General features: G+C 44.6%; 1 protein-coding gene across 1 annotated transcript; it reads right to left on the bottom strand.

Moving 5' to 3' along the window:
• Positions 1-703: 703 nt before the first annotated feature.
• LOC115251583 (zonadhesin) lies at positions 704-23,646 on the bottom strand. Its single transcript, XM_029844421.1, has 55 exons — positions 23,511-23,646; positions 23,187-23,285; positions 22,615-22,770; positions 21,674-21,790; positions 21,418-21,579; positions 21,044-21,262; positions 20,765-20,929; positions 20,412-20,540; positions 19,773-19,988; positions 19,067-19,245; positions 18,748-18,850; positions 18,510-18,668; positions 18,241-18,403; positions 17,909-18,012; positions 17,650-17,829; positions 17,389-17,568; positions 17,085-17,264; positions 16,829-17,020; positions 16,118-16,267; positions 15,941-16,041; positions 14,813-15,015; positions 14,046-14,266; positions 13,817-13,963; positions 13,569-13,733; positions 13,344-13,495; positions 13,061-13,229; positions 12,782-12,890; positions 11,841-11,977; positions 11,593-11,718; positions 10,910-11,089; positions 10,289-10,513; positions 10,076-10,202; positions 9,775-9,974; positions 9,496-9,708; positions 9,271-9,416; positions 9,033-9,160; positions 8,780-8,918; positions 8,166-8,298; positions 7,915-8,055; positions 7,716-7,842; positions 7,422-7,633; positions 7,181-7,343; positions 6,761-6,834; positions 5,829-5,989; positions 5,655-5,748; positions 5,062-5,234; positions 4,938-4,986; positions 4,674-4,820; positions 4,274-4,606; positions 4,029-4,126; positions 3,839-3,939; positions 3,680-3,759; positions 1,835-1,863; positions 1,640-1,756; positions 704-1,435 (listed from the first exon to the last, which is right to left on the bottom strand). Exons 5-55 carry the CDS (start codon positions 21,503-21,505, stop codon positions 956-958), a joined length of 8,007 nt encoding a protein of 2,668 aa, XP_029700281.1. The 5' UTR covers positions 21,506-21,579; positions 21,674-21,790; positions 22,615-22,770; positions 23,187-23,285; positions 23,511-23,646; the 3' UTR covers positions 704-955.
• Between the last annotated feature and the right edge of the window lie 127 nt (positions 23,647-23,773).

Genomic DNA, 23,773 nt, shown 5'->3' with positions numbered 1-23,773 from the left:
GTTGGGAGCTGAAATGTGAAGCTCATGGGCAGCTTTAAAAAAAACTCCAAAACTCTTAATGCTACAATTTGGCAAATGTGAAAAAATCCCTTTAAGCTATCATTCATATTCCTTCTTGTAGCCATTTTAGTTATAAATCGAGGCACCGGAGCAAGAATAATGTTGCAATAACTCACAGAAGATCAAGTAGGGAGCTCCAGAGTGGCTCAGCATGGAAGCGTAATCTATGTTGCCACGTCCCACTGAGGTAGACACACATCGGTGGCACTTTGCTGCTAATCTAATTGATAAAGCATAAAATCCTGGAGCTGGGTCACCAGACCACAAATGTACATGTCGCATTCAGATTCAGGGGACTTGGCACATGCTTCCATGTTAACACTGATAGTGAGTGAAGACTTGCTCCATCTGACCTTCTGATTTGGCTCTCAACCCGCTGCAGAAATACTCACTTTCTCCTACAGGCGCCAGAAGCCTGCATGGAGGATAAATCACTGACCCAGAAGAGGCGCGGCTGCTGTTACATCACATTTTGGGCGAGACAATGTCAAATGTCTTTCACTTTTGCGAGCTGGGAAAGGAGAGAGCCGAGGGGGGTGCTTCTGAAATTGTGAAATTGGGCTTGAATATCAAATATTCATGAAGACTTAGGGGGTCATCACCGCTAACAGAAACACAGGAACAAACACAGAGGAGCCTTTTATGCCTGTAACTGAAGTTTATTGTCTCAATTAAAAGGTGGTAATGAACATAAGCTGTCTTTCAACAAGTATTGAGTGGAAAAAACATTTAGGTTGTTTCCAGAAATGATCCGCTCTGGCTGATTGCTGGTCATGATAGTGGAACTATAACTATATTATCATTACTCATCATTTCATTCCTGAACCTGGATCATTCCTGGACCAAAGCCGAGCACAGAAATAATAAAAGTCACTTCAAAATCACGTATTTATGTTCAGATAATTGTCTTATCGGCTCTGGACAGTTCATCCATGTCTGAATGTTCAGTGTTTTCTATAGTGACCTGACTGTGTGACTCCCACTGGCCCGATCCGTCAACACCCCGCTGATTCTGGCCAGCCAGGCAGTCTGACCTTGTGCCACTGCTGCAGCCCCGTGGGCCTGAAATGTGACTCTCTCTGAGGCTCGTTAGAGTTTTTTGGCCGGGGCTTTGGCGGCCTGGACTCCCATCCTGCCAAAGGCCGCCAGTGGGACTGCAGCCATCTCTTTCAGGAGGCTGCTGCCCTGCCCCCTGGAGAGTAAAACTGCTGTCTCTCTGACTACGGCCTCTTGTCCCGTCTTTTGACTGCTGGCACTGTTTTATCTGGCCTAATCTGATTTGGAGCTCGTTGAGGCGCTGCGCTACATGGCGTCTCTTCAGTTCCAGCAGGGTTGTTCCATTATGACTCGGGACTGGCACGCTCGTCAGGGTTGTCTGTTTTAAAGTGATAGGATCACAGTCAATAAACTGCTGATGAGTTGTGGCCAGAGAACTCATTCGGGTGCCGTTAGTAACAACACAGAGATGCAATTCATAGTCATCTTTACATGATCAGGTGATATGTCATTTTTTAAGGTGCTAGACAATTCTATCTTATATATAATCAATTACTGGATAAATTCACTTCCGGCTAATTACCACAAAACTGCTGCCAGCACTGGTTTCTGTCAGCATGTGAAGCTTCTGCTGAAGCTGCATGCTCAACTGCAAGAAAGACTCATTTAAGCGGTCGATTTCTTCCTCTACAATGGTCACCTATAAAGAGGGAGGCAATGGAATGGTGAGCAGAAGTCAGCTTTTACACCAAAGTGCCTTATAAATAAGGAAAGATACCTGCATCGGTGTCCCTCGAGGTGGGAGCCCTTTAAATCATATAAAGAAGTGACACTGAGTTACAGCGTGTTAATATTTGGCAGCATTGAAGAACAAAGGAGGGGCAGTGAGAAACCATCTTAAAAAGGGTCCTGAGTAGACCATATGTCATCCATCCATCCATCCATCCATCCATCCATCCATCCATCCATCCATCCTGGGAGGTTGTCAGTCAGTCATCCATCCATCCATCCATCCATGGAGGTTGTCAGTCATCCATCCATCCATCCATCCTGGGAGGTTGTTAGTCAGTCAGTCATCCATCCATCCATCCATCCATCCATGGAGGTTGTCAGTCATCCATCTATCCATCCATCCATCCATCCATCCATGGAGGTTGTCAGTCATCCATCCATCCATCCTGGGAGGTTGCCAGTCATCCATCCATCCATCCATCCATCCTGGGAGGTTGCCAGTCATCCATCCATCCATCCATCCTGGGAGGTTGCCAGTCATCCATCCATCCATCCATCCATCCAGCCATCCATCCTGGGAGGTTGCCAGTCATCCATCCATCCATCCATCCTGGGAGGTTGCCAGTCATCCATCCATCCATCCATCCATCTATGGAGGTTGTCAGTCATCCATCTATCCATCCATCCATCCATCCATCCATCCATGGAGGTTGTCAGTCATCCATCTATCCATCCATCCATCCATCCATCCATGGAGGTTGTCAGTCATCCATCCATCCATCCTGGGAGGTTGCCAGTCATCCATCCATCCATCCATCCATCCTGGGAGGTTGCCAGTCATCCATCCATCCATCCATCCTGGGAGGTTGCCAGTCATCCATCCATCCATCCATCCATCCATCCATCCATCCATCCTGGGAGGTTGCCAGTCATCCATCCATCCATCCATCCTGGGAGGTTGCCAGTCATCCATCCATCCATCCATCCATCCTGGGAGGTTGCCAGTCACCCATCCATCCATCCATCCATCCTGGGAGGTTGCCAGTCATCCATCCATCCATCCATCCATCCTGGGAGGTTGTCAGTCATCCATCCATCCATCCATCCATCCTGGGAGGTTGCCAGTCATCCATCCATCCATCCGGGGAGGTTGCCAGTCATCCATCCATCCATCCGGGGAGGTTGTCAGTCATCCATCCATACATCCCCTTTCTCTAAGCTGCAGCTTATTCAAAGGATCCCTGCCCAGTCCATCCCAGCAGTCACTGGGTGAGAGGCAGAAATAATCGTCATCAGAGGACACATACACACACACACACACACACACACACACACACACACACACACACACACACACAATTTAGAGTCTCCAGTCAATTTAACATGCATTTTTCTTGGTCTATATGATAATTCATATCAGCGCTTCACGTTAAAATGGTCCATACTTCAGTTCAACATTGAGTGATTTATTCCCACAGTTGCAGAGGCAGAGAGTGTAGAAGTGATTATGATGTGTCATTATTCAAACAGACCTGTCTGTAAATCAAATTCTCTCGGAACAGCTTCGGCGCTTATTGAAATGTAATTTCCATTTAAACTGTGTGTTTGCTGAAGGAAAATAAGCCGTTTAGCTGATGAAAGGGTAAAAATCCAATTTTTTTCTTCTCACTGATGGCAAAACATTTAATCTTTGTATCAATTATATGTGTTAGCCACTTTATACAGGAGCCTTCCTAGAATATTAGAACATCTTGTGATTCATTGTGCTGTCATAAATCATTGGCTGCAGGACTGAAAATTGTAATTATAACCATCATTGGTTACAACAAATGTTGATATTGTTTTCACACACCATTCCTCATGTAACATCTAACCAGGAAAAGCCTCCTACCTCTGTCTGAGTCCTCAGGCAACTGTTGTTTGAGGTCTGTGATGAGTTGTTCCAATTGGAAGCAGTTATACTTCTGAAGCCTAAATAGCAGAGGACAAGGACAAAGAAGTGCAAGAAAGCAACGTCGGCCATGCCATAGGCTTCAAATTTCTTACTGACCTGCTCGCTAATAGGCAGTCAGTGAACTGCTCTTCTGTGGGAGCTTTAATGTTGAGAAATTCCTTCACTAATGAGCCGTGCTGCCCCTGCGATATATCACACTTTGACCGGAAAGAGAAAGTTAAGGTCAGGTGTGTTTGCACTTATGGGGGAAGTATGACGAGCGACTCGCTAAAAAGTCTGAGCACACCTCTGCCCCGCTCCGTTTAAACGAAAGGTTGAACAGCTGAAGCGCTACCACAGAGATAGCCTCACGGAGAGCGTGCACAAACCGCTGTGGCTCAGATCCTGCATTATGAAAGAAACAGATATAATGCTTTGAAAGTAGATTACGTACTCTGCCCGTTTAAAGATGACTGCCTGATTCATTATTCAATGCTGCACCATGGTTGCGTAACTGTGTCACCAGACCCTTGTTGCTGCCTGTCTGATTACCTGACGTTATGTAGGCCATGGATTGCAGGATAGTCGCAAGAAAATGTCCCACGTGGCCAAGCTGTGCCTCTGACAGATAAAGGATTTGATTGATGGCATCAAAATGAAAATCTCCCGAACAAGAGGCCAGCAGAGCCCCGTCGCAGAGGTTTGATGAAACGGGGAGCGACTTGGCCGGCAGCAGAAGCACGGAGGGGAACAGGGGACAGGTTGCAAGCAGCTGCATCATCTGGCAGCCAAACAGGAAGACGGCAGAGTGCTGAGGTGAGAGCCTGTCCAGTGGAGTCGGGATAAGTGAGCCATTGTTGCTGTCCTGCACGGAATGTTCAGCTTCTGCATGGACAGATGATATATTTTAGGCCTGAACTGTATTTCACTTGTGTTGATTGTGTTTCCGCACCATTGTGGAGATGCTGGGAAGACCCAGAATTGGTGGAGTAGTGTAAACGCTGGCAAATCTCCTGTAGGGTCTTAAACAGTGGAGAGATGCTGACCAGCTTGAACAGGTCAGGGTCACTTATACAAGGAGCTGCACCCTGCAAATGGTCTGTGGAAAACATCCCCGACCACCACGATCACCAGCCGCATGAGAGAGCAAAACATTTTTACCTGCTTCCGACAAGCAGCGAACTTTGGATGGACTTTGGAAAAGTGTCTTCCTTACCGGGTTCGAGGGAAAGACCTTCTGGTTTAGTCACAGTCACTGATGAGAACTGTTGATAGTTCAAAAAGACGTTTTATATCTAACTTTTGATTCCAACTCATTTGGGAACGTTCCACGGCTGTACCTGAGTGCTGGACATGTTGACGTCGCCGTGGATGAACCCAGAGTGCTGCTCACGTTCCCTGCCATCGCACGGGCCGAGTAAACTCTGGTTCTGCCAGGTGTCTCCCGTCAGCCGACATAGAATGGCCTCTGCCAACCTGAGAACGTCACTCAGCGAGCCAGCAAAAGCCTCAGCTGAGGGAGGAGACAGGAGGGAAAAGAATTCAATACAAAATACCACAAATCTGCAGCACTAATGGGCCACTGTGAAGCAGGGAAAACATTTGAGCTTGTGTTTCATTTGTTCTCGTATTTATTTATTAATGCTGTGCGCACAACGAAAACTGATGAATGAATGCACATATTTAGCTCTTTTTTCAGTAGTAGATTATGTGAAAACTATAATATGGAGTTTATCAGTGTGATAGATAGTCCAAAGTTTTGTGTGGGCCCAGACAAATAGGATCCTTTAAGGATTTAATTATAAAAGGTCTGCTGGATGTTTACTTTCCACTGTTTACATCTAGCATCTTTTGTAAACTAAGCCATTTGTAGCAGCTTCAGGGATAAAATCAAACGTAGACTCTGAAAAGGTTTTTCTTCAATCACTTTTACCTTGAGAATCTGTTTTGTTGTCTGCAACCGACTTGGTGAGTAGCAAGTCCCTGAAAAGACTCAGCTTTTTCACATCCATGGTCTCAAACACGTTCTAAGAAGAAAGGATGGATTGTTTATATGTGGCACATGTGTGTTCAACTATCTGGTTCAACCTATCACAGTACAACTGACCTTCAGCGATTCAGCGTGTTGACAAATGCTTCTATGAAATTCCTGCACGTCTCTACGATGTTGAGCCAGCTGTGACGCTATGTGGAGGTTCTGATCTTCCAACTTGTCATAGAGAGTCTTCACATTGAACTCCTCTAAATCACACAAGGCCGACAAACCTGCTAAATGGAAGGCAGGTATGTCAGGATCACACACGGTACTTAAAGAAACACGCCACGGTGTCAACCTGAGGAATTAGATAGGAATTCTTTTGAACTGCTGCTCCTTGAAATTCAAAGCTGTTATTTATTTATTTTTAACCTACTAAAAATTCAGTTACAGTTTCTCTGGCTTTTTAGATTGTTGTCGATACTGCACGGGGTGGATGATAAGGGTGTGAATTAAAATGCGCAGCGTAGCTTGAGACCTTGAGACACTGTACCGTAGCAGCAGCAGTCATTAAAATGTGATACTATCCATTATTGTTTTTTTATCTTCAATCAGAAGAATGAATCACCTGTTCAGTGTTATGCAGTCGCTTATCCTGCTTTGATAATGAATCTGCTTCTGGACGTCTAAAATGAGAATCCAATCTAGTTTCACGGTCATCTCAAACTTTATTGAAAGTTGTAATGGTGTAACTTGAATGAATATAGCAAAACATTTGAAAAACAGTGCTTTTATTTGCTGGGTATGCCTGTATTAAGCTGCAGTAAACAGACTCGAGGCTGTTTTTGTGCGCTTTTGTCATGAAATCCCACGTGCTGTGTAATTTTAGATACGCCACATTAGAAAAACACAGCTGTGCAGCATCACACAGCTGCAAGTGCCACTGCTGGGTCTTTATCTATTAAAAAAAATCCTATACGTTTGTGAGAAACATGTCTATGAAAAGACATAGGCGCTCATGTTAGGCTGTACCACAGCATATTCAGCTGACAGAATGACATTACCTCCTTTTGAAACAGTCAGCTCTTCAGATTCTGCTCCCTCGCCGACGCCACGCCTGCCCAAGAAGCCTCCCCTGCTTGACATTGCCACGATGAAACACCAAAATAAAGCAATGAGTTTATAGTGTTCTATGACAAACAGAGCAACAACAAAGGTTCCATTTCTGATGAGTAATTTGGATTTCAATGTAAATTCAGCACAAATGCTAAGCCAAATCTATACTGGTTAGCTTTTTCCAAATGAGAAATGAGTGGAAGTAAATATAAAGGAGATAATAGAGTAGAACTGTTTAGTTATATTCACCAACTTAAATGTATGTTTATTGTTCAGAATAACCCTCATTACTTCCAGCTATATTTGTATTATTCACATAAAAACCATCAAGATAAATGACATAAAGGACAGCCTCGGTTCTGATATACCCATCTCTGCTGCACGAACAATCCACTGGACAGAAAGGCTCCCCAAGACTGCGCCACTTTGGCTTTGTCCTCAACTGGGAGACAAGTTTGGCATTGCAGGGTTGCAAAACCAACACCGTGATGGTCACCACTGTGACTGCAAGCAGCAGCAGACTCAGGACACCTGCAAAACATTTTTCACAGTCTTAGATTCCAAGTGGTTGTAAGACAAAAATGTCCCTTTGACAGTGGTGATACACACCTACTATCACTCCCCAATCTGGTAGGAAGTTGAGTCGGTGCTGCTTGACAATCCCATGTCTGACGAGCTGCGCCGGGGTCATTGGCTGGAAGGACAAGGACCGGGGATCGCAATCGGTGCCTTCTTCGCTGACGACCACGACCATACTCCACTCTGACACAGCACTGTCTACAAATACATACTTCCCTCTTTCTGAGAACACATGGGCAAACCTGAGGAAAGGAGAAGGACGCTGAGATTAGAAAACAAAAATCCAGATTTGGGACTTTTTGTGCTTTATTGGCCCACGAGCACCTTGTGGAATTGAAATTAGTCTGCTTCACAAGTATTTGCAGACGTCTGAATGCTCCAAAGTCCCATCCGGGGTTACTGTTAAATAAGTGGTCTTTCTGATATACTGGGAAGTGGCTGAACTGGCGGGCTTGAGGATACAAACTCATGTCAGGAAACTGGGATAATATGTCCGTAAGGCACTAAAGCAAATTCGTAGTACCGGTGTGGTTGATGGCCAGAGCAAAAATGAGCATGTCACCAGTGGACAGGCAGATGATTGGGTTGGACACGCGTGGAAGGACAGGGTGATCCCCTGTGTCTCTTCTCACTCTGGTGCGGGCACCAGTGGCATGATCTGGTTCTAGTAAAGAGTGATAAATAAAACATGGGCCATTAAAATTATACTGGATGTAGAAATTAAATCTTTCTACTATAAAAATCAAAAGAATGAACACAATTCATTTTAGTCACCTGACAGAAACTGACTGATGATCTGTCCGTGTGTGGGAATCCAACCAAACACTCCTTCCGAGGCAAACTGAACTAAATGGATTTTACCAATTCTCTTTGCATGGAGCTCTGGTCCTAAAACATTTGTCACAGTCTGTAACAGAAACACATAGTGCAAATTATCCAGCTGCAGCATCATAGAAGAGGACAGAAAAAAAGATCAATAACTAATTCTGATACTGTCAGATTTCAGTCCATTCTTTTTCATCAGACCTGTATACTAAATACAAATAAACAGAGAACCGTAAAGTACCGTTGAATCCAAACTACTGATATTGCGAAACAATTACTCAAAAGGACTCACAAATAAAACTGGGAGAAGTGCAGGAAATTTTCTGGTATTTTGTTCAAACTGTGATCAGAAAACCCAATAAATGGCGAGCTTTCAAAAAATAACCAAGCTTGCTAAGAGCCTAGAGAGGGAAAAGGCATTTTGGCAGCATCTCTATCGTACTAATGATAGATTTGTGCTTATTTTTTATCTGTTAGTTCCAGCTTTCCCAAATCCCTCCTTGAGCAGATATTGAGTGGAGTTGTAATAAGATAAATCCATAAAAGTGTCACTTATCTCTTACCCAGATCGCACTGTTTCTCTCACTGAGGCTGAGCAGTATCCGTCCATCTTGGGAGAAACGGCCGAGGATTCGGGGCAGCCTGGAAAGGCAGGTTGTGTTGCAAAGCTCTTCAGCTGAGATGTAGCGCTCACACTGGCATCTTGGGCGTCAAGATCAGACAGAAAGATGCACAAAATCAGTGATTTTTTTTTAACAAAACACAGAAACAACGATACGATGTCGCTCAGTAAGGTAATTTTAAATTGACTGTTACATGCCCATCTCCACATCCAGCGTCCCTCCACGTGGACCACAGGTGACGTTACATGAATAAAGTGATGGTGAGACACATTCTCTGGAAGCTGCCAGACGGATCTGTCCCGTATCACACCGTCTATAGACCTGAAGGAGAGTCATAGACGCAGGTCAGACCCAAGTCACACTGTTTCTCCCCCTGTACTGTCCTTTTTTATCCTTGTCAACATGTGACATTGAGGGGAACTTCTACTGACCTCAGGCTGGCAGTCAAACACACTGTCTGAGGTGGAGCTTTTGAAATCCAGTTCATTGTAGAAAATGAACCCAGTTCTGCACAAACAAGACCCATCCGAGTGCTGAAACGCTCGATTTTTACCAATACAGGTACAAGACGGTGAGCCTGAGAAGACAGGGGTGACCTGAGGGCTTTTTCTATTTGTAGAATAACTACACTTTTGCTACTGGATGTACAGTCTGACCTGCTGGTGAGGTGGAGGAGCTGCCACAGGGCAAACATGCCTCCTGAGCTTGCAGGTGGTTGAACGTCCCGGCTGGACATGGGTGACAGTCACCATTTGTCCCAGCATGAGTGAGGTTGCCAAAGAAGCCAGGAGGGCAAGGTACAGGCTGGGATGATCCCAAGGGACATACATGTCCCAGAGGGCATGGATAAGCGTTGTAACGTTCTGTACCTGAGTAATATACAGAGATTATTAAAGAATAATACTCAGCACATCTTGTGGGAGGATCTGTGGTACCTGGGGGGCAAAAGTAACCCATTGGACATGGGAGGCATTTTAAGAAGTGGGACAGATATGGACGATAGGTGCCCCCCTCACACACTCTACAGCAGCTCTTTTTGGATCCCCTGACCCCACTGGTGTTGACAGGCATGGAACCCCCTCCACATGATACCATAAAAGAGCTGTTGGCTGGACAATAGTAGGGAAATGGACAGCTGTGGGCAGAGTTAGAGGGGTATTTATAGAGTCCATCCAAATGCATGAAGGGCCTGTTTGATATGCCACTCTTATCATCTTTGATCTGTCATCATCTTACAGCTGTTTGGAGGAGTTGAAGGAATGGGATCCTTCAGGACAAATATAACCCTCCGGACAAACCCGAGGTTCAGAAGTTTGAGGTCCACAGTATGAGCCAGCTCTGCACAGCCTCTCTGACACTGCACCTGTAGCGATTGGCAACACAGCTCTGCTGCAGCCCATCACTGTGGTAGTTAGTGCCATACAAGACTTAACCAAATCAGGGACCTACCGACTGGACATTGGTAAGAGGCTCTACAGGGGACCCCCTCTACGTTGGGCCTTCCTGTAATACGTGGATCTGGGCAGAAGGTTCCCCCTGCACATGGTTCACACTGGCTGGGTTTAGCTGCTCCAGGAAGAAGCCTCTTAGTTCCTGCAGGACAATGAATGGGAGGTCCGGACCCTGTGCACCAGAAACCAGGCGGACAGAGGCTTTCTGTATAGCCCTTGAGACCTAAAAATGAATTATATGATAATTAAATGATAAAATACATTATTAGTTATATTAGACACTTAAAGTAGCCCTAAAACAACTGGTAGCCATTTATTTGTGACCAGACAAAGAAAAAAGGCAGATAAAAACAGATATTAAAATGGAATATGTTTGGATAAAGACAGACTTTGTATAGCAAACAGTAAAGGTTTTAATGGTATGGAAGCACAATGGAGCCATCCCACTTTATTGCAAGCATCCATCTGGAAGTGTGTGTAGGCAGGTGAAATGACGTAAGATGTGTAAAACACAGATGCCAGAGAATGATCATTTTTGTAGAAGAGTTTGATGTACGTTCACTTGGAATGGAATGCAAAGGGCTTTTACAGCTGCTGTGTGAGATGCCGTGTTTCAGACCTGTGCTGTTGCAGTGAGAACCAGGAGGACAAGGCACGCAGTCACCCTTGCTACCTGCTCCCGGGGAGGCTCGATATGTGTACAGAGGACACGGTCTCGGCCCTGCCCCCCTAGTGAAGTCACTGCCAGGAATACCATCACAGTAATAACCAGCAGGACACAAGTGGAGGACTGGATCTCCTGCACACATAGAATTCAAAAATTTAAGAGAAAAGTGTTTAAATTGAGGAATTCATTTTAAACACGGGCACATTTGACTCAGGAATATGTGGTTAAACTTTCATGAGCCCACAGGAAGTAATTATTGTACTGTGCTTCTCTACAGAATACAAAATAGTGTCTGAAATACCAAAGCCTGGGTTCAGGTGGTACAGAACACTGACACATTGTGCCTGCTTACTTTACATTACCCAAGAACTGATCCAAGTGCAAATATAGTCTGTAGTCTGTACAAGCTAAATCAAAGCTTGGGTGCTCTGTTTGATCGCACACTATATTACTCTGTATGTATTTGTGGGAAGGCCACCCCCTCTTCAAAAACCATTGGCCTCCCTAAATAAACATCACACAATTTTTCCATTTTTAGCCACATCAGGGTTTTGATTAAAAAGTTTCCTTTCCACACACTTAATTCTTCTAATGCTTCTAAAGCATGACATTTTCCACCCATTGTTAGATCCTACCTGGTTTACACCAGTGCTGAGGTGGGCAGTGCAAGCAGTCACGTAAGCTGGCACCTCCCGGGGAGCTGCGGAAAGTGTTTTCTGGACATAATTCAGGTGCCCCCGTCCCAGCAGGACAATAAAAACCTGCAACAATCACTTATGAATATCAACCAAAAAGTTAGTACCGTAAATGCAACTACAGATGCCAGACACATCATGGAGCTAAAGAACACATCATGATTTCTTTTTAAATTGATGTACAGTACCTGTTGGACATGGTCCAGCACACTGCACGCCCCAATGGCATTGGGTCAAGCCAGACAGTGGTCCACGGGGGGTGAAATCTGCACTCCCAGAGACACAAAGGTAGCCTGCAGCGCACACACCCTGGATCCTACCACCCCTGAGCAAAATAAACTGATTTTATTTTTACACGCAGAAGATGCTGACAGTCCCTAAACCATTTCCTAATATTTTCCATCTCTCTCTGCATGACTTCTGATCACTCCCACATGATCCTGCCTTTCTGCTAGATATGAACACTTGTCTAAACATCTGTGTATATGTTTTAAAATGTACACATAGATCCAGTGGTGGGCTGTTGGGCTGGACTAAACACTATCAGAAGCAGTGATGTACGTTTACAACTAAAGTTTTAATACTTTATTTCCATATTTTTTTCCCCAAAAGTCTTTTTTCTTCTTTTATCAGCATTTTTTCTTGGCTGCACTGTGTTCAGTACGCCAATGTGGATGTTAAGTATTTTTGTCCACTCAAATTTCCATAATAGGTGATGGAACATGGTTTATAGCGGATGTTGATGACTTTATTTTGGGGAATGTATTGTTTGATTTCTGCCATGTGCTTAGGTAGATTCTGGGTTATGTTTGAGGTTATTTTCTGTGTTTATTATATTGCTATCAGTTCTAGTATGTACAGGTTCATGGCCGATTGTTTTAACTGGGTTTCTTGCTTTAGTAAAAGTGGTATTCATCCTCAGTGAGTGAAATGCCTCTCTGCAATGCCACACCTTGTTATATTGTCTTTTTAGATAATATTCTTGCTTTATAACTGCAACATGATAGTAGTGTTATTACAAGGAGAATTCATTCAGCGACACTGAAGATAGTCCCCAGGTACCAAATGCATGGGCCACCACTGAAGAGATATACATATCTAAGACTTCAAGGGGCAGTGGTGTATTCACCTGCAGAACTTCCCTGGGGGGCATGGCAAACACTCCCTCTCTTCTTGTAGGCCTCCTTGGTTGGCCTGTGTGTACGTCCCATTAGGGCAGGGCTGAGGAACCATCGTACCTGGAAAACCAAGCAGAAAGTTCGATATTATTAGTACAACTTGAATCTTTTTGCAGCCCACAAATAACAGCATAGTAGCCCACATGGGCATTTCCATAGTTATATGGCGCAGTTGCGAAGAGCATGGGTAAAGGATGAAGTGCACTTTTTGGGATCTCATACAGTAGCACCTGCAGGGCAGAATGAGTGTGCTGGACACAGCGTGGGTTCTCCAACTATGGCTTCTTCACAGTAAAATCCAGGCCGACATGGGATGCAGCTATCTGAGCCTGGGTTTGGCTGGTATTCGCCTGTGGGACATGGCAGGGCCAGGGCAGAGCCTTCAGGACAGTAGTGGCCCTATGAGACAATGCAATACCAAAGCCAAAATTGAGTCATGGCACTTAGAACAAGCAAAAAGAATAATGGCATTGAAGTGACAAGCACTAGAAAGAGAAACCAAATTTGACTTACTTTGGGGCAGAGGAATGTATATGGAGTGGTTGAAGAAAAGTCAAAGGGGCAGTAGAAACCAGCAGCACAGGGGCCACTGGGTCTGGCCAGACCCTCAGCGGAACAGTACTGGCCTGCAGGACAGGAAGAGCAGCTCTCCATGGACTCCCCCCCTGAGACAGCAGGATAACAATGCAATAACTAACTTAGGCCAACAGTATATGGCAAGTCTACATCAACGACTACCTGTTGTGTTCCGTATACTGCCAAGTGGACACGGAACTGGGGAGAGGCACCCTGCTGGACAGTAATGGCCCAAAGGGCAGGGGCCATTCTCTGGAGAACTGTTTGAGCTCGACGGTGTTGGAGCTGTAGCGCCACCTTGGCAGTAAAAACCCTGGAGACACGAACCTTGACAAAGGCACATTGACACCAAATGAGTTGATCTGTTCAAGTGTTGTAGTTACTAAAATATTAGTTTAGCACCTGCTCACCTTGCGGTATTGAGGATCCCAGTGAGCTACAAAACCTTCCAGAAGGACAGGGCATGCAGACAGAGACAGAGTGGGCTCCTGTCTGATTGCTAAAAGTTCCCAAAGGACATGGTTGCGGCAGCATCGTCCCAGCTGGACACAAATGACCTTGGAAAACAGTGCTTATTATTTATAAGTTCTCTTTGGGTCCTTTAGACCGCAGGTCAATGTATATTTCCACTATCCTCACCAGCTGGGCAGATAGAAGGTTCTTGAGTGGCTGTGGAGGCACACATGGTGCCTTTGGGGCATATTATGCAGAACGCTGCTCCTGGGGCAGGACTGTAAGTGCCAGGCTCACAGGGCACTTCTACTACAGACCCAACTGGACAGCTATGTCCCTTCGGACACAGATAGCCATGGGGCCCATCAGAAGGAGTGGGACTGGAACTGCCACCCAAACACACATATCTGCAGGCACGAATTAGGACATCAAAATTCAACTCACGATGACTGCCACGTTAAAGATGATAAACAATTACTCAGAAAGGAAAAAAGGCGCTGTTTGTCAGACAGCACATTGCCTTGATGATGGTTAAAGTCACTTCACCTTCCAAATGAGGGTTATCTCAAAGAAATGAGTTTTAAAAAGTAAATAAACCTTAAACTACTTGCAGAAAGAGCAGATTTACTTCTATTCAGTGAGTGGAAACAAACACCAGCTTCAAATGACTTTATCTATCTGATAATAATGTTTATGAATCCACTGCTTCAACTCTTTTCCATTTCCAATCTCCTATAAACATCCAGAAATACTCCATTAATTTACATTTAAACACAAAATCACTCAAACTTTGCCCTGGACTTCAGGGGGAAGATAAAAGAAATAGAAGAATTTTTAATATTTAAATTAAATGTCTTGAGGCAAAATAACAAATTTTCACATTTCTCCTTCAGCTCAACCAATAAATTAAAACAACCAAATTTTCTTACAAGCACATAAGCAAAAGTGTTTACCCAGCATGACAGGGAAGAGCATCCGAGAGAGCCGCTATTGCGGGCCTGTCACAGAACACTCCAGGAGGGCAAGGCCGACATTCGTCTTCTCTCTTCAGGCCCTGGGACACAGAAAGAGACCCTGGGGGGCAGGGGAGAGGAGACGCAGCACCAGGAGGGCAGTAGTGGCCAGAAGGACAAATGTGGCTTCCAGTAGAATTCCCCTAAAAAAGTTGGCAAAAAGACTAAACCTAATGTACTTTAAAATGTACATTAATGTACATAATGCACATTTCAAAATCACTATCCCCTTGCCCCCCCCCCCCCCTACACACACACACACACACACACAGAGTGAGCTAATCATCTTAAGACGATGGATAACCTATGCTACATCTGTCAAGGTCCTGGTTTCCTGTGGATCTGGTGCCGTGTTTTTCTTCCCTCCTTCCCTCCATCTCCCCTATCAGACTCACCTGGGCAGGAGACTGATGGGAGCACCTGAACCAGCCGCAGCCAGTCACCAATCGGCTCTCTTTAAAGGCTGCCCTAGCTCCCACCCAGTGCCAAATAATTCCTATGTCTGCCAGCATGACTCTGACACCTCCTGGTTTTTGTCTTGCGTTTTTTTGTTAGGATGATTGTAGAGCTTGTCTCCAGTGTCTTCTCTTTTTTCAGATACTTTGAGGTTTCCCTTCACCCCTTAAGTTTCCAACACTGTTTGTTTCTTTTTTTATTGTAGGGTTTTTGCCTGTGGACTTAACTTGTTGAGATTTTAATGAGCTCACTTTTAAGGGCTTAAACACGTGGTTCTTCTTCTGTCTCCCCCATTTTGGGTCAAGCCTTTGGCTTGACAGCTCATTCCCAAGTCAGCTTTATATGAATATTTTATCAGAACATTTAACACAGCAACATCCTCAGGAATATTGCAAATATTGCTCTTTAATGCATATGTGGTGTATGCAGCAGACATCTTCAAAGTGAAACCAGAGTAAGGGGGAACTACATGACATTCCTCTCACATGTAGTGCTTAATGTTAAATTTAATTCAAGTAGAACTTTTAAATATTTTGGTATTCTCAACATCTTCCCTGAACAAAGATCTCCTGCTGCGTTTTATCGACATTATATGCAAAAAAAGAACAACACCTGATCTGTGCTGTTGGGACTGGCTGTTCCGGCAAGACAGTAATATCCTGCTTCACAGAGTCCTGTCGGCTCAGACAAACCAGGTCTTGAGCAAAACGAGCCTGCGTGACAAACCAAAAAATTACAACAAAAGAAACACATTTCACTAAAATGTGTCTATTCTACAGCCTTCCTTACCAGCAGGACAGGGAAGGCAGCTCTCAGGAGTTGAGACTCCGGCCTGGCTCTGGATGGTGCCAGTGGGACATGGAAACTCCCATCCTCGAGTCAGGCCAGGGGGACAGTAGTATCCGCTGGGACACAGAGCGGGTTTCACTGTTGCTTCAACTGAGCCAGAAAGGGATACATTAATATACAACTCTCAGCATGAAACCACTTTAAATCATCTCCCTCAGTTTCTATCTTAGAAATGCCTTTGACCTAAATAATTCATTACAAATTTTTGTTTCAATTGTCTCAACAGTGACATCAGTTTCACAGTGTTCTTCAAAAATGGCCCTGTTGTTCTGCATATAAATACAAAATCTTTGAAACTGTGGAGGACAAAGCAATTCCATCAACACCTCTGAAAGGTGAAAAATGATTAATGTGTAGAGAACAATTTCAACCCTTTCAAATACTGAGACAGCTTTTTATTATTTGGAAAGTTAAAAACTATTTGTTAGGGAAGGATTTCACTTTAAATTTTCACTTTGAATTCAATTCCCAAATTAACTTTAAAAGACTTCCAGAGAACTGCTTTGACTTTCTTTTTTCATTAAAAGCTGAACATATGGGTCTATAAAAACCTTGATTAGAATCTGCCCTTTAATTTGAGCTGCTTTTACATGGCAGCTGTTAGCATGATGCATTAGGGTTGCAGTATGTGCTGTGCCAGTTTTTGCCTACCTTCACAATAATGCCCCGGAGGGCAAATAGTGCAGTTGTCTTTATGTGTGTTCCCAGCATCAGAACTAAACATTCCTGCAGGACAAGGGACGGGGTCTGGTGTTCCACTGGGGCAAAAGAACCCAGTAGGGCACAAAGTTCCATCTGGTCTGCTGGCTCCCCAGTCACAATAAAACCCTGCCCAGCAAATGCCTAATGGGGAAAAAACAAGTTGAGGGCAATTGAAATCCATCTAAGTATTAAGTTGACTTCCTACCTGCTCGCTGTCCCTGTTGACAGAAACTACCGGGAGGACACAGGGCTCCTGTCCGGTTGTCAGTGGGGTTTGGAGCCGTAGCTCCCATCAGACAAAGAAACCCTGCTGCACACGGGCCTGAAGGCTTAACTAGACCCTCGGATGCACAGAACTGACCAGCAGGACACATTAGACACTCACCTGCAAACAAAGGTGGTCAGCACTGACCTCAGTCCAGACAGAAAAACAAGCAACCTGTCGGGTGAGATCACTCATCCATGGATGCTTGTTCACTACTGCAAGTTTCAGTCTTTCTCATTTTTACCCATGGAGGTCAGACCCTGTGTTGGACTATAGGTGCCTCTGGGGCAGGGCAGCGGATGATCATTTCCAGGACAAATGTAGCCAGCAGGGCAGGCCCGAGGGCTGGAAGTCAGCGCCTGGCAGTGGAAGCCCGGAGGACAGGGTTTGCATTCTGCCTGTGCTAAAAACTCCTGGAACCAGCCTGGGGCAGACATTCAAGCATTGATGATATTCCCGAGAGGATAATATGTGCAATGTTATTCCTTTTATAACATTTGCATACCACGAAGACATGGTTTACAGTCATGTATGTCTTTGCCTCCAGTCTCGTTTTGGTAAGAGCCGGCTGGACAGGGTGAGGGTACGCTACTTCCTTCAGCACAGTAATGACCCACAGGACAGATGCCTCCAAACATACTTGATCCTGGAGTGGAAGATTGTGATCCTTCCAGGCAGTAGAAACCTGGGAAAAGCACTTTATATCAAGCAAAGATAAACACAATTAGAGTGCATTGGAAATTAACTCAGGCCTCAGTTCTGACCTGGCAGGCAGGGTCCAGACACGGCCGAGAGGCCGGGCTCTGAGCAGTAGAAGCCAGGATGACAACCACTACACTGAGACTCATCTACCAGTCCTTTCTGCTCACTGATTAGACATATTATTGACATATTTGTAATAAATAGAATCCAATTCATAGGAAAATACTTAAAATGTATTTAGCATTTCAAACATTTGGCTGAATGTTCATTTTCAATTGTTTGTTTAGTACCTAGAAGAATGTTGTATTCTTATAAGGAGGGTGCATGATTTTTAGAAGAAGAATTTATGTACTAAAAACAGTTTTGCATAATAAAGAAGCAGCATGATATGTACCTGAATGTTCCTTTTGGACATGGTTTTGGTACGAAGGTTCCTGCGGAACAGAAGAAGCCAGAAGGACAGGGAAATCCACCCGGACTGTCTAGTGGTGCAGGTTCAGATGCTCCCCCCACACAGACAAACCCTGGAGCACATGTCCCACTGGGAAATGTCTGCCCTTCGCATAAAAAAATATTAAAACCGATTTAAATAACCATACAAAGGTGTTTTTAGCCTCAAAGAGAACAGAATAAAAGAAAATTGATAGACTGGCTATATTCTACCTGTTCCTTTACAGTACATCCCGGGGTCACACAGTGAGCACTGCCATTTTTCAGTCAGGCGTGATGCGTTCCCATAAGTCCCCGCTGGACAGGGATGTTGAGTTGCTGATGCACTGGGGCAATAAAACCCTCTCTTACATTCCACTGGAAGTGTCATTCCTAAAATACAGACAGTGTGGAATATGTGCTCCCAGCTGTTCTGAGCTCTCTTGACCAGTGATTTATCCTCAAATTTTACCTTGCTCAGGACAATAAAAACCAGCAGGGCAGGTCTCACAGCTGCTCTGACCTCTTGTAGGCTGGTAGCTTCCTGGATGGCAGGCTGTCAGGCCGACACTACCCTGGAACATTAACCAGCAACAATTACATTGATTTTAGTATATTTTCTGTCTGGACAGTTGCATGATTCATAAACATATTGGAATAATAACAACTTAGACAGCGATAACGGCAGTATAGACTAGAGCTGAAACTCATGAGAACTCATGCAGCTACATAATATAATTTTGAGGACTTAAGCATGACATAATTGTGGACACTAATAGTGGGCAGTTTACCTTCTGGCAAAAGTGTCCCTCTGAACACACATGCTGCTGCGGTCTATCAGAGATCTGTCCTTCCGGACAGTAGAAGCCTTCCGCACACAGGCCGCTTGGCTCCACCGCCCCCCTCTGCTGGCAGTAGTGTCCTGGAGAACAGAGCTGGCACTCCTCAACCGAAGACCCACCCAAAGAATCTGCAGAACACACCGGGCACAATATTATTCAGAGTTAAACCTTAAATCCACCGTGTGCTCTTTAACACCTGATTTGATCAAAAGCAATAATAAAAACATTAAAAATGTGTTACCTCAACAGCAGGTACATAAATATAATTCATAAACAAACTCAGGAGACGGAGAATTCTAATATGATTCTTGTTTTCCGCCACAAGACAAGAATGCAATTATGCAAATAAGCCACAATATGCTTGAAATTATTCATTTAGACCAAAGGGAAGATAAAGGCTTCAATTACACTATTTCAAATTTTCATCCATCACTGAATTTCAAAGAATGACGCAAGAAAATTAGAGCTGTGTGCAAAAATAGAGAGATTGTGAGTGTTGTTTGAGTTCAGCAGCACATGCCGATAACTCCTTTCTCATTAATTCATCCCAAAGCAAAAGGAGGATAGTGAGTTTGCATGCCTGCGATAACCAGCTCCACCTCTACCTGGGAGATATCTCAGCTATGAATGTGTAAATGAAAGAGTAATATCTCACTTTTCATTGTTCCAGGAGGGCAGGGCCAAGGGAAAATAGTCCCATCGGGGCAGTAGTGTCCAGCAGGGCAAGGGGTGGCATTGGGGACCGAAGCGCCTTGGGAACAGTAATATCCTGCAGCACAAAGCCCGGCTGGGGCATGGAGACCTGTCCGATTACAGTAGAAACCAGCCTCGCAGGGCTGAGGTAAGGCAGAGCCCATCGGACAATAAAAGCCTGAAAAAAAGCCAAAATCAATCAGGATTATTACTGTTCCTTTGTGTACGGCTCCCCCGGTTAGATAAGGCACTTTCTCAAAGTTTCTATCCCAGCAGTCCGTTTCTCACTTTTTTCATTCGGAGTTCAGATTCTAAGTTCTCAGGAAGCAATTACTACTTCAGGGGATGAAATGTACGGTTTGCTGGTTTGCTATTAGTCGGTACGGTGTGATGCCCATCGGTCGACAGCTTTCCCTCTGAAAAATTAAATCCCAGCATTTCTGAATTTTGGGCCGGCATTAATAAGGCAGGTTCACAAAGAGAAGCAGCCCCAGCAATTACAGTAAGTGGGACTCATGAAGCAAGAAGAATTAAATGTTTGCCTGAAGAAATGATCAAAGCTTCTCAGAGGGAGCACGGGTTCAGTGTCAGAGTCACCCACCCTCCGGGCAAATATCTCCCTTGTAGGAAGAGCAGGTATAATGTCGGCTCCTGAGACGTGCTTGCTGGTGAGTCACATTGGGGTCTGAGTTTGCCCGTGGCTCTACCACATCGATCCAGGCCTCTCTCACTGAAACAGATCACGGCAGAAAAGGCATGAAGGTGTCTGAGATTTGGAGACAGCAAACCACTTTCCGGGTGCCAGGGTTAGGAGGATGAAAAAAGATTCCTTAAAAATGTAACACAGTGATCATTTGCATCACAGGTAAAGGGGGGGAGTTAAGGATCAGGCCTTTATTTTTATCACACACTCATGCCTTTGTGTGTATTCAGTTGTCAAGAAAGCATTATTACCAGAGGAATTACTGAAGCAGTCCAGATTGCGCATCCTGAAAGCGGCGATGATCTCCATTGTGTAAACTTCCAGTGTCTCACAAATACAGCCGAATAAAGAGGAGTTGACTCGGGGTGTGGGGGTGTCAGCACCCCCTGAGCAGAAAAAGCCAGCAAAACACAGACCTAACAAGAAAAGTCCTTTAGTTTCACTTCTCTAGTCCCCTCGGGGCAAAAAGACAAAAACATGTATGCATGATAGAGGGCTTTAATTAATGAAATATCATGTGAACCCCCCACCTGTAGGTTGTGGACTTCCAGGGCTGAGACAGTATTTCCCTGGGGGGCAGGGATGGCACTGTGATAGAGCAGATGCTCCAGGTTCTGGTAGGAAGCTGCCAACAGGACATGGTCTAGGTGACCCACTACCCTCAGGACAAAAGTGACCCATTGGGCAAACGTTTCCATAAGGTCTGGAGACAGGAGACGGTTCAGAGGACCCCCGGGAGCAGAAATATCCTATGGTCGGCAAACCAATCAGACATCTCACTAAAACAACACAGTGGCTGCGAAGGATTAAACAACATGAGCCGGATTTAACAGATAAATATAATTTCATGGTTCAGGTGTCTGGAGTTGTTTTTCTCTGTATTAGTACTCTCAGACTATCAGACCTGGACTGCATGGTCCATTTGGCTCTGTCAGTGCACTGCCATAGCAGAAGAAACCAGAGGGGCACGGAGAGCAGTCAGCTGAGGACATCCTGCCAGCTGACAGACCGATGGTGCCCAGCGGACATGGAGATGGTGCAGATGAGCCCTCCACACAGTAGAAACCTGGACACAGCAGTGTGACACAGTTCACAGATACAACACAGAGAGCATATGGTTATTTGTGCACATTACTATACAGTTGTTTTATCTTTATTACCCTGTGGGCAGCTGTCACATGTGGACTGTCTGGACAAAGACTGAAAAGTGCCAGAGAGGCAGACGGTTGGCTTGGCGCTACCTGCTGGGCAGGCATGGCCAGGCGGGCATTCCGAACCTGTGACACAGTTGTATAAATTTCACACCCTCACCTGAGCAGTGGAAACTCGAGCCACGGCAAAATTGTATTAAGTATGATAGCACCTAAGTGCATCATTATCGTGGCATATTTACACAAAAGAAAGGATGACTGCTGGAGTGGACATGCCTGTTGAGTTAAAATGGAAGACTTGCTGGAAAAGAAGCAGCAACCAGCCTGATTATTGGGCTGTTTCACGCTTGAATGAATGAAAGGTTTTCCAATCAATGGTGGAAAAAGTCTGAGGTATAATATTCATCCGAGACCTTCCATTATCTCCATCAGTGCAACGCATGCTCCTGGTGTAATGGCATTCAAAAAACACTGTAGTTACACCTGTTTCACAGCATCAACATGACGGAAAATGTGCCCACTTAGATGAAGATGTCTGTTGAATTTGCTGGTCGCAAAGTCTTCGATGGGACAAAAACTTGCCATGGACGTGTAACGGCATTTTTCAGTCTTGATGAACTAATTACTTAAGCAAAGTTAATCAAGAAGCTAAGCTACTGCCTCTTAATCCCATGCATCTTGCTACAATGCCTGTAATTTGCATCACCTGGGAGTGCAATTAATTTCCCTTCACAGAGTTTTGCTTCTCTCTAATGAGAAGGTGCAGCATTAAATGTGAGTGATGTGTAGCATTAATTAGTATTACTCAGTTTTACATCTGAGAACAGCATCGTCTTCTCCAGTCAGTACATTCAGTTCATCTTTTCTTTTTGGAGTGAATGTGACGCGATGACGTGCAGAAGACTGTATGTGCTTCAATCCCTGATAATCTCTGAAAATGTGTGCCGTACCTGTCCAATGCGCTAGGGATGATCCTGGTGGACAGAACCACCCAGGGGGACAGGGAAGGTTGACAGATGTCTGCGCCCACAAGGGACAGTAAGACCCCTCGTTACAGGGTTCACAGTCAGCTTCAGACTCGGCTGCAGACTTTGTCAAAAATGTGCCTGTATGGAAGTCAAATGATCACGAAAGTAAATAGCAATTTATATTTTTCCTTTTTGTCTAGTTGTTCTCTTTGTATTTTTATGAAATGCAGAGAATTACCAAGGTTTTTTAATGTCTTGTATGGGCATAATATACAAGCCACCAATTATTTAATAGGTTAAGTGGCTATCTGAAAAGGATGACAGGTTAATGGGCTCCCAATGGATTTTACAACTTACTCTCGGTTGTGAATACATAAACCAATTACACTGTACCGCTGAGAGTTTTATAATACTGTAATAAAATGGTGGTCAGACAGGTAGCTCATTTAGGGAGGTGAACGTCATTTCATTGTAGCCTGTTTCCTGTTCACGATCATTACTGGAACTCTTCCACAGTTTTGGCAGAAGTCCGTCTGAACACGATGGAGGTATACCTGGCGGGCACGGCCTCGGCTTCGAGCTGCCTTCTGGACAATAGTGACCTGCAGGACACGCATCACCATGGAAAGTGGGGGTGTCGGATGCTGTAACTCCTGCAACCAAAAGAACAGACTTTTATTGTCGGCTGTTATTTGTCACACTAATATCTCAACTACAGCCATTTTTCTGTAAAACTCGAGAAAGAAAGAAAAAATAACAAGACAATGGAGAGCGAAAACTGTTCTGCACTGTGCAGACCTCTTATACTTAGGTAGAACCCTCATGTTCTCTGCTGTGCATGTCCCAACACCACATAAAGGCAAGAATACCCCAGTTACCTGTAGTATTACCCCGAGGAGCCGCTGTTCTAGACCCCTGTGTGCAGTAAAATCCTGGGTTGCAGGGCCCAGATGATGAAGAAAGGCCAACTCCAGCACAATAATGTCCAGGCAAACAAGCTTGACAGACCTCCTTGGAAACCCCCCCTACAGCAAGAAAAACACCATCAACTCATCTCATTTGTTGAAAAGAAATAAAAAGATTTACTGAATTGGTATTTAGTAAAATGCTGTATTTCCATCCTATTGTTTTAAGGATGTGA

This window comes from Takifugu rubripes, chromosome 11 (assembly GCF_901000725.2).
Source record: "Takifugu rubripes chromosome 11, fTakRub1.2, whole genome shotgun sequence".
Classification (NCBI taxonomy): Eukaryota; Metazoa; Chordata; class Actinopteri; order Tetraodontiformes; family Tetraodontidae; genus Takifugu; species Takifugu rubripes.
The sequence above is the reverse complement of the archived record's forward strand: the minus strand, read 5'-3'. Positions and strand labels throughout refer to the sequence as shown.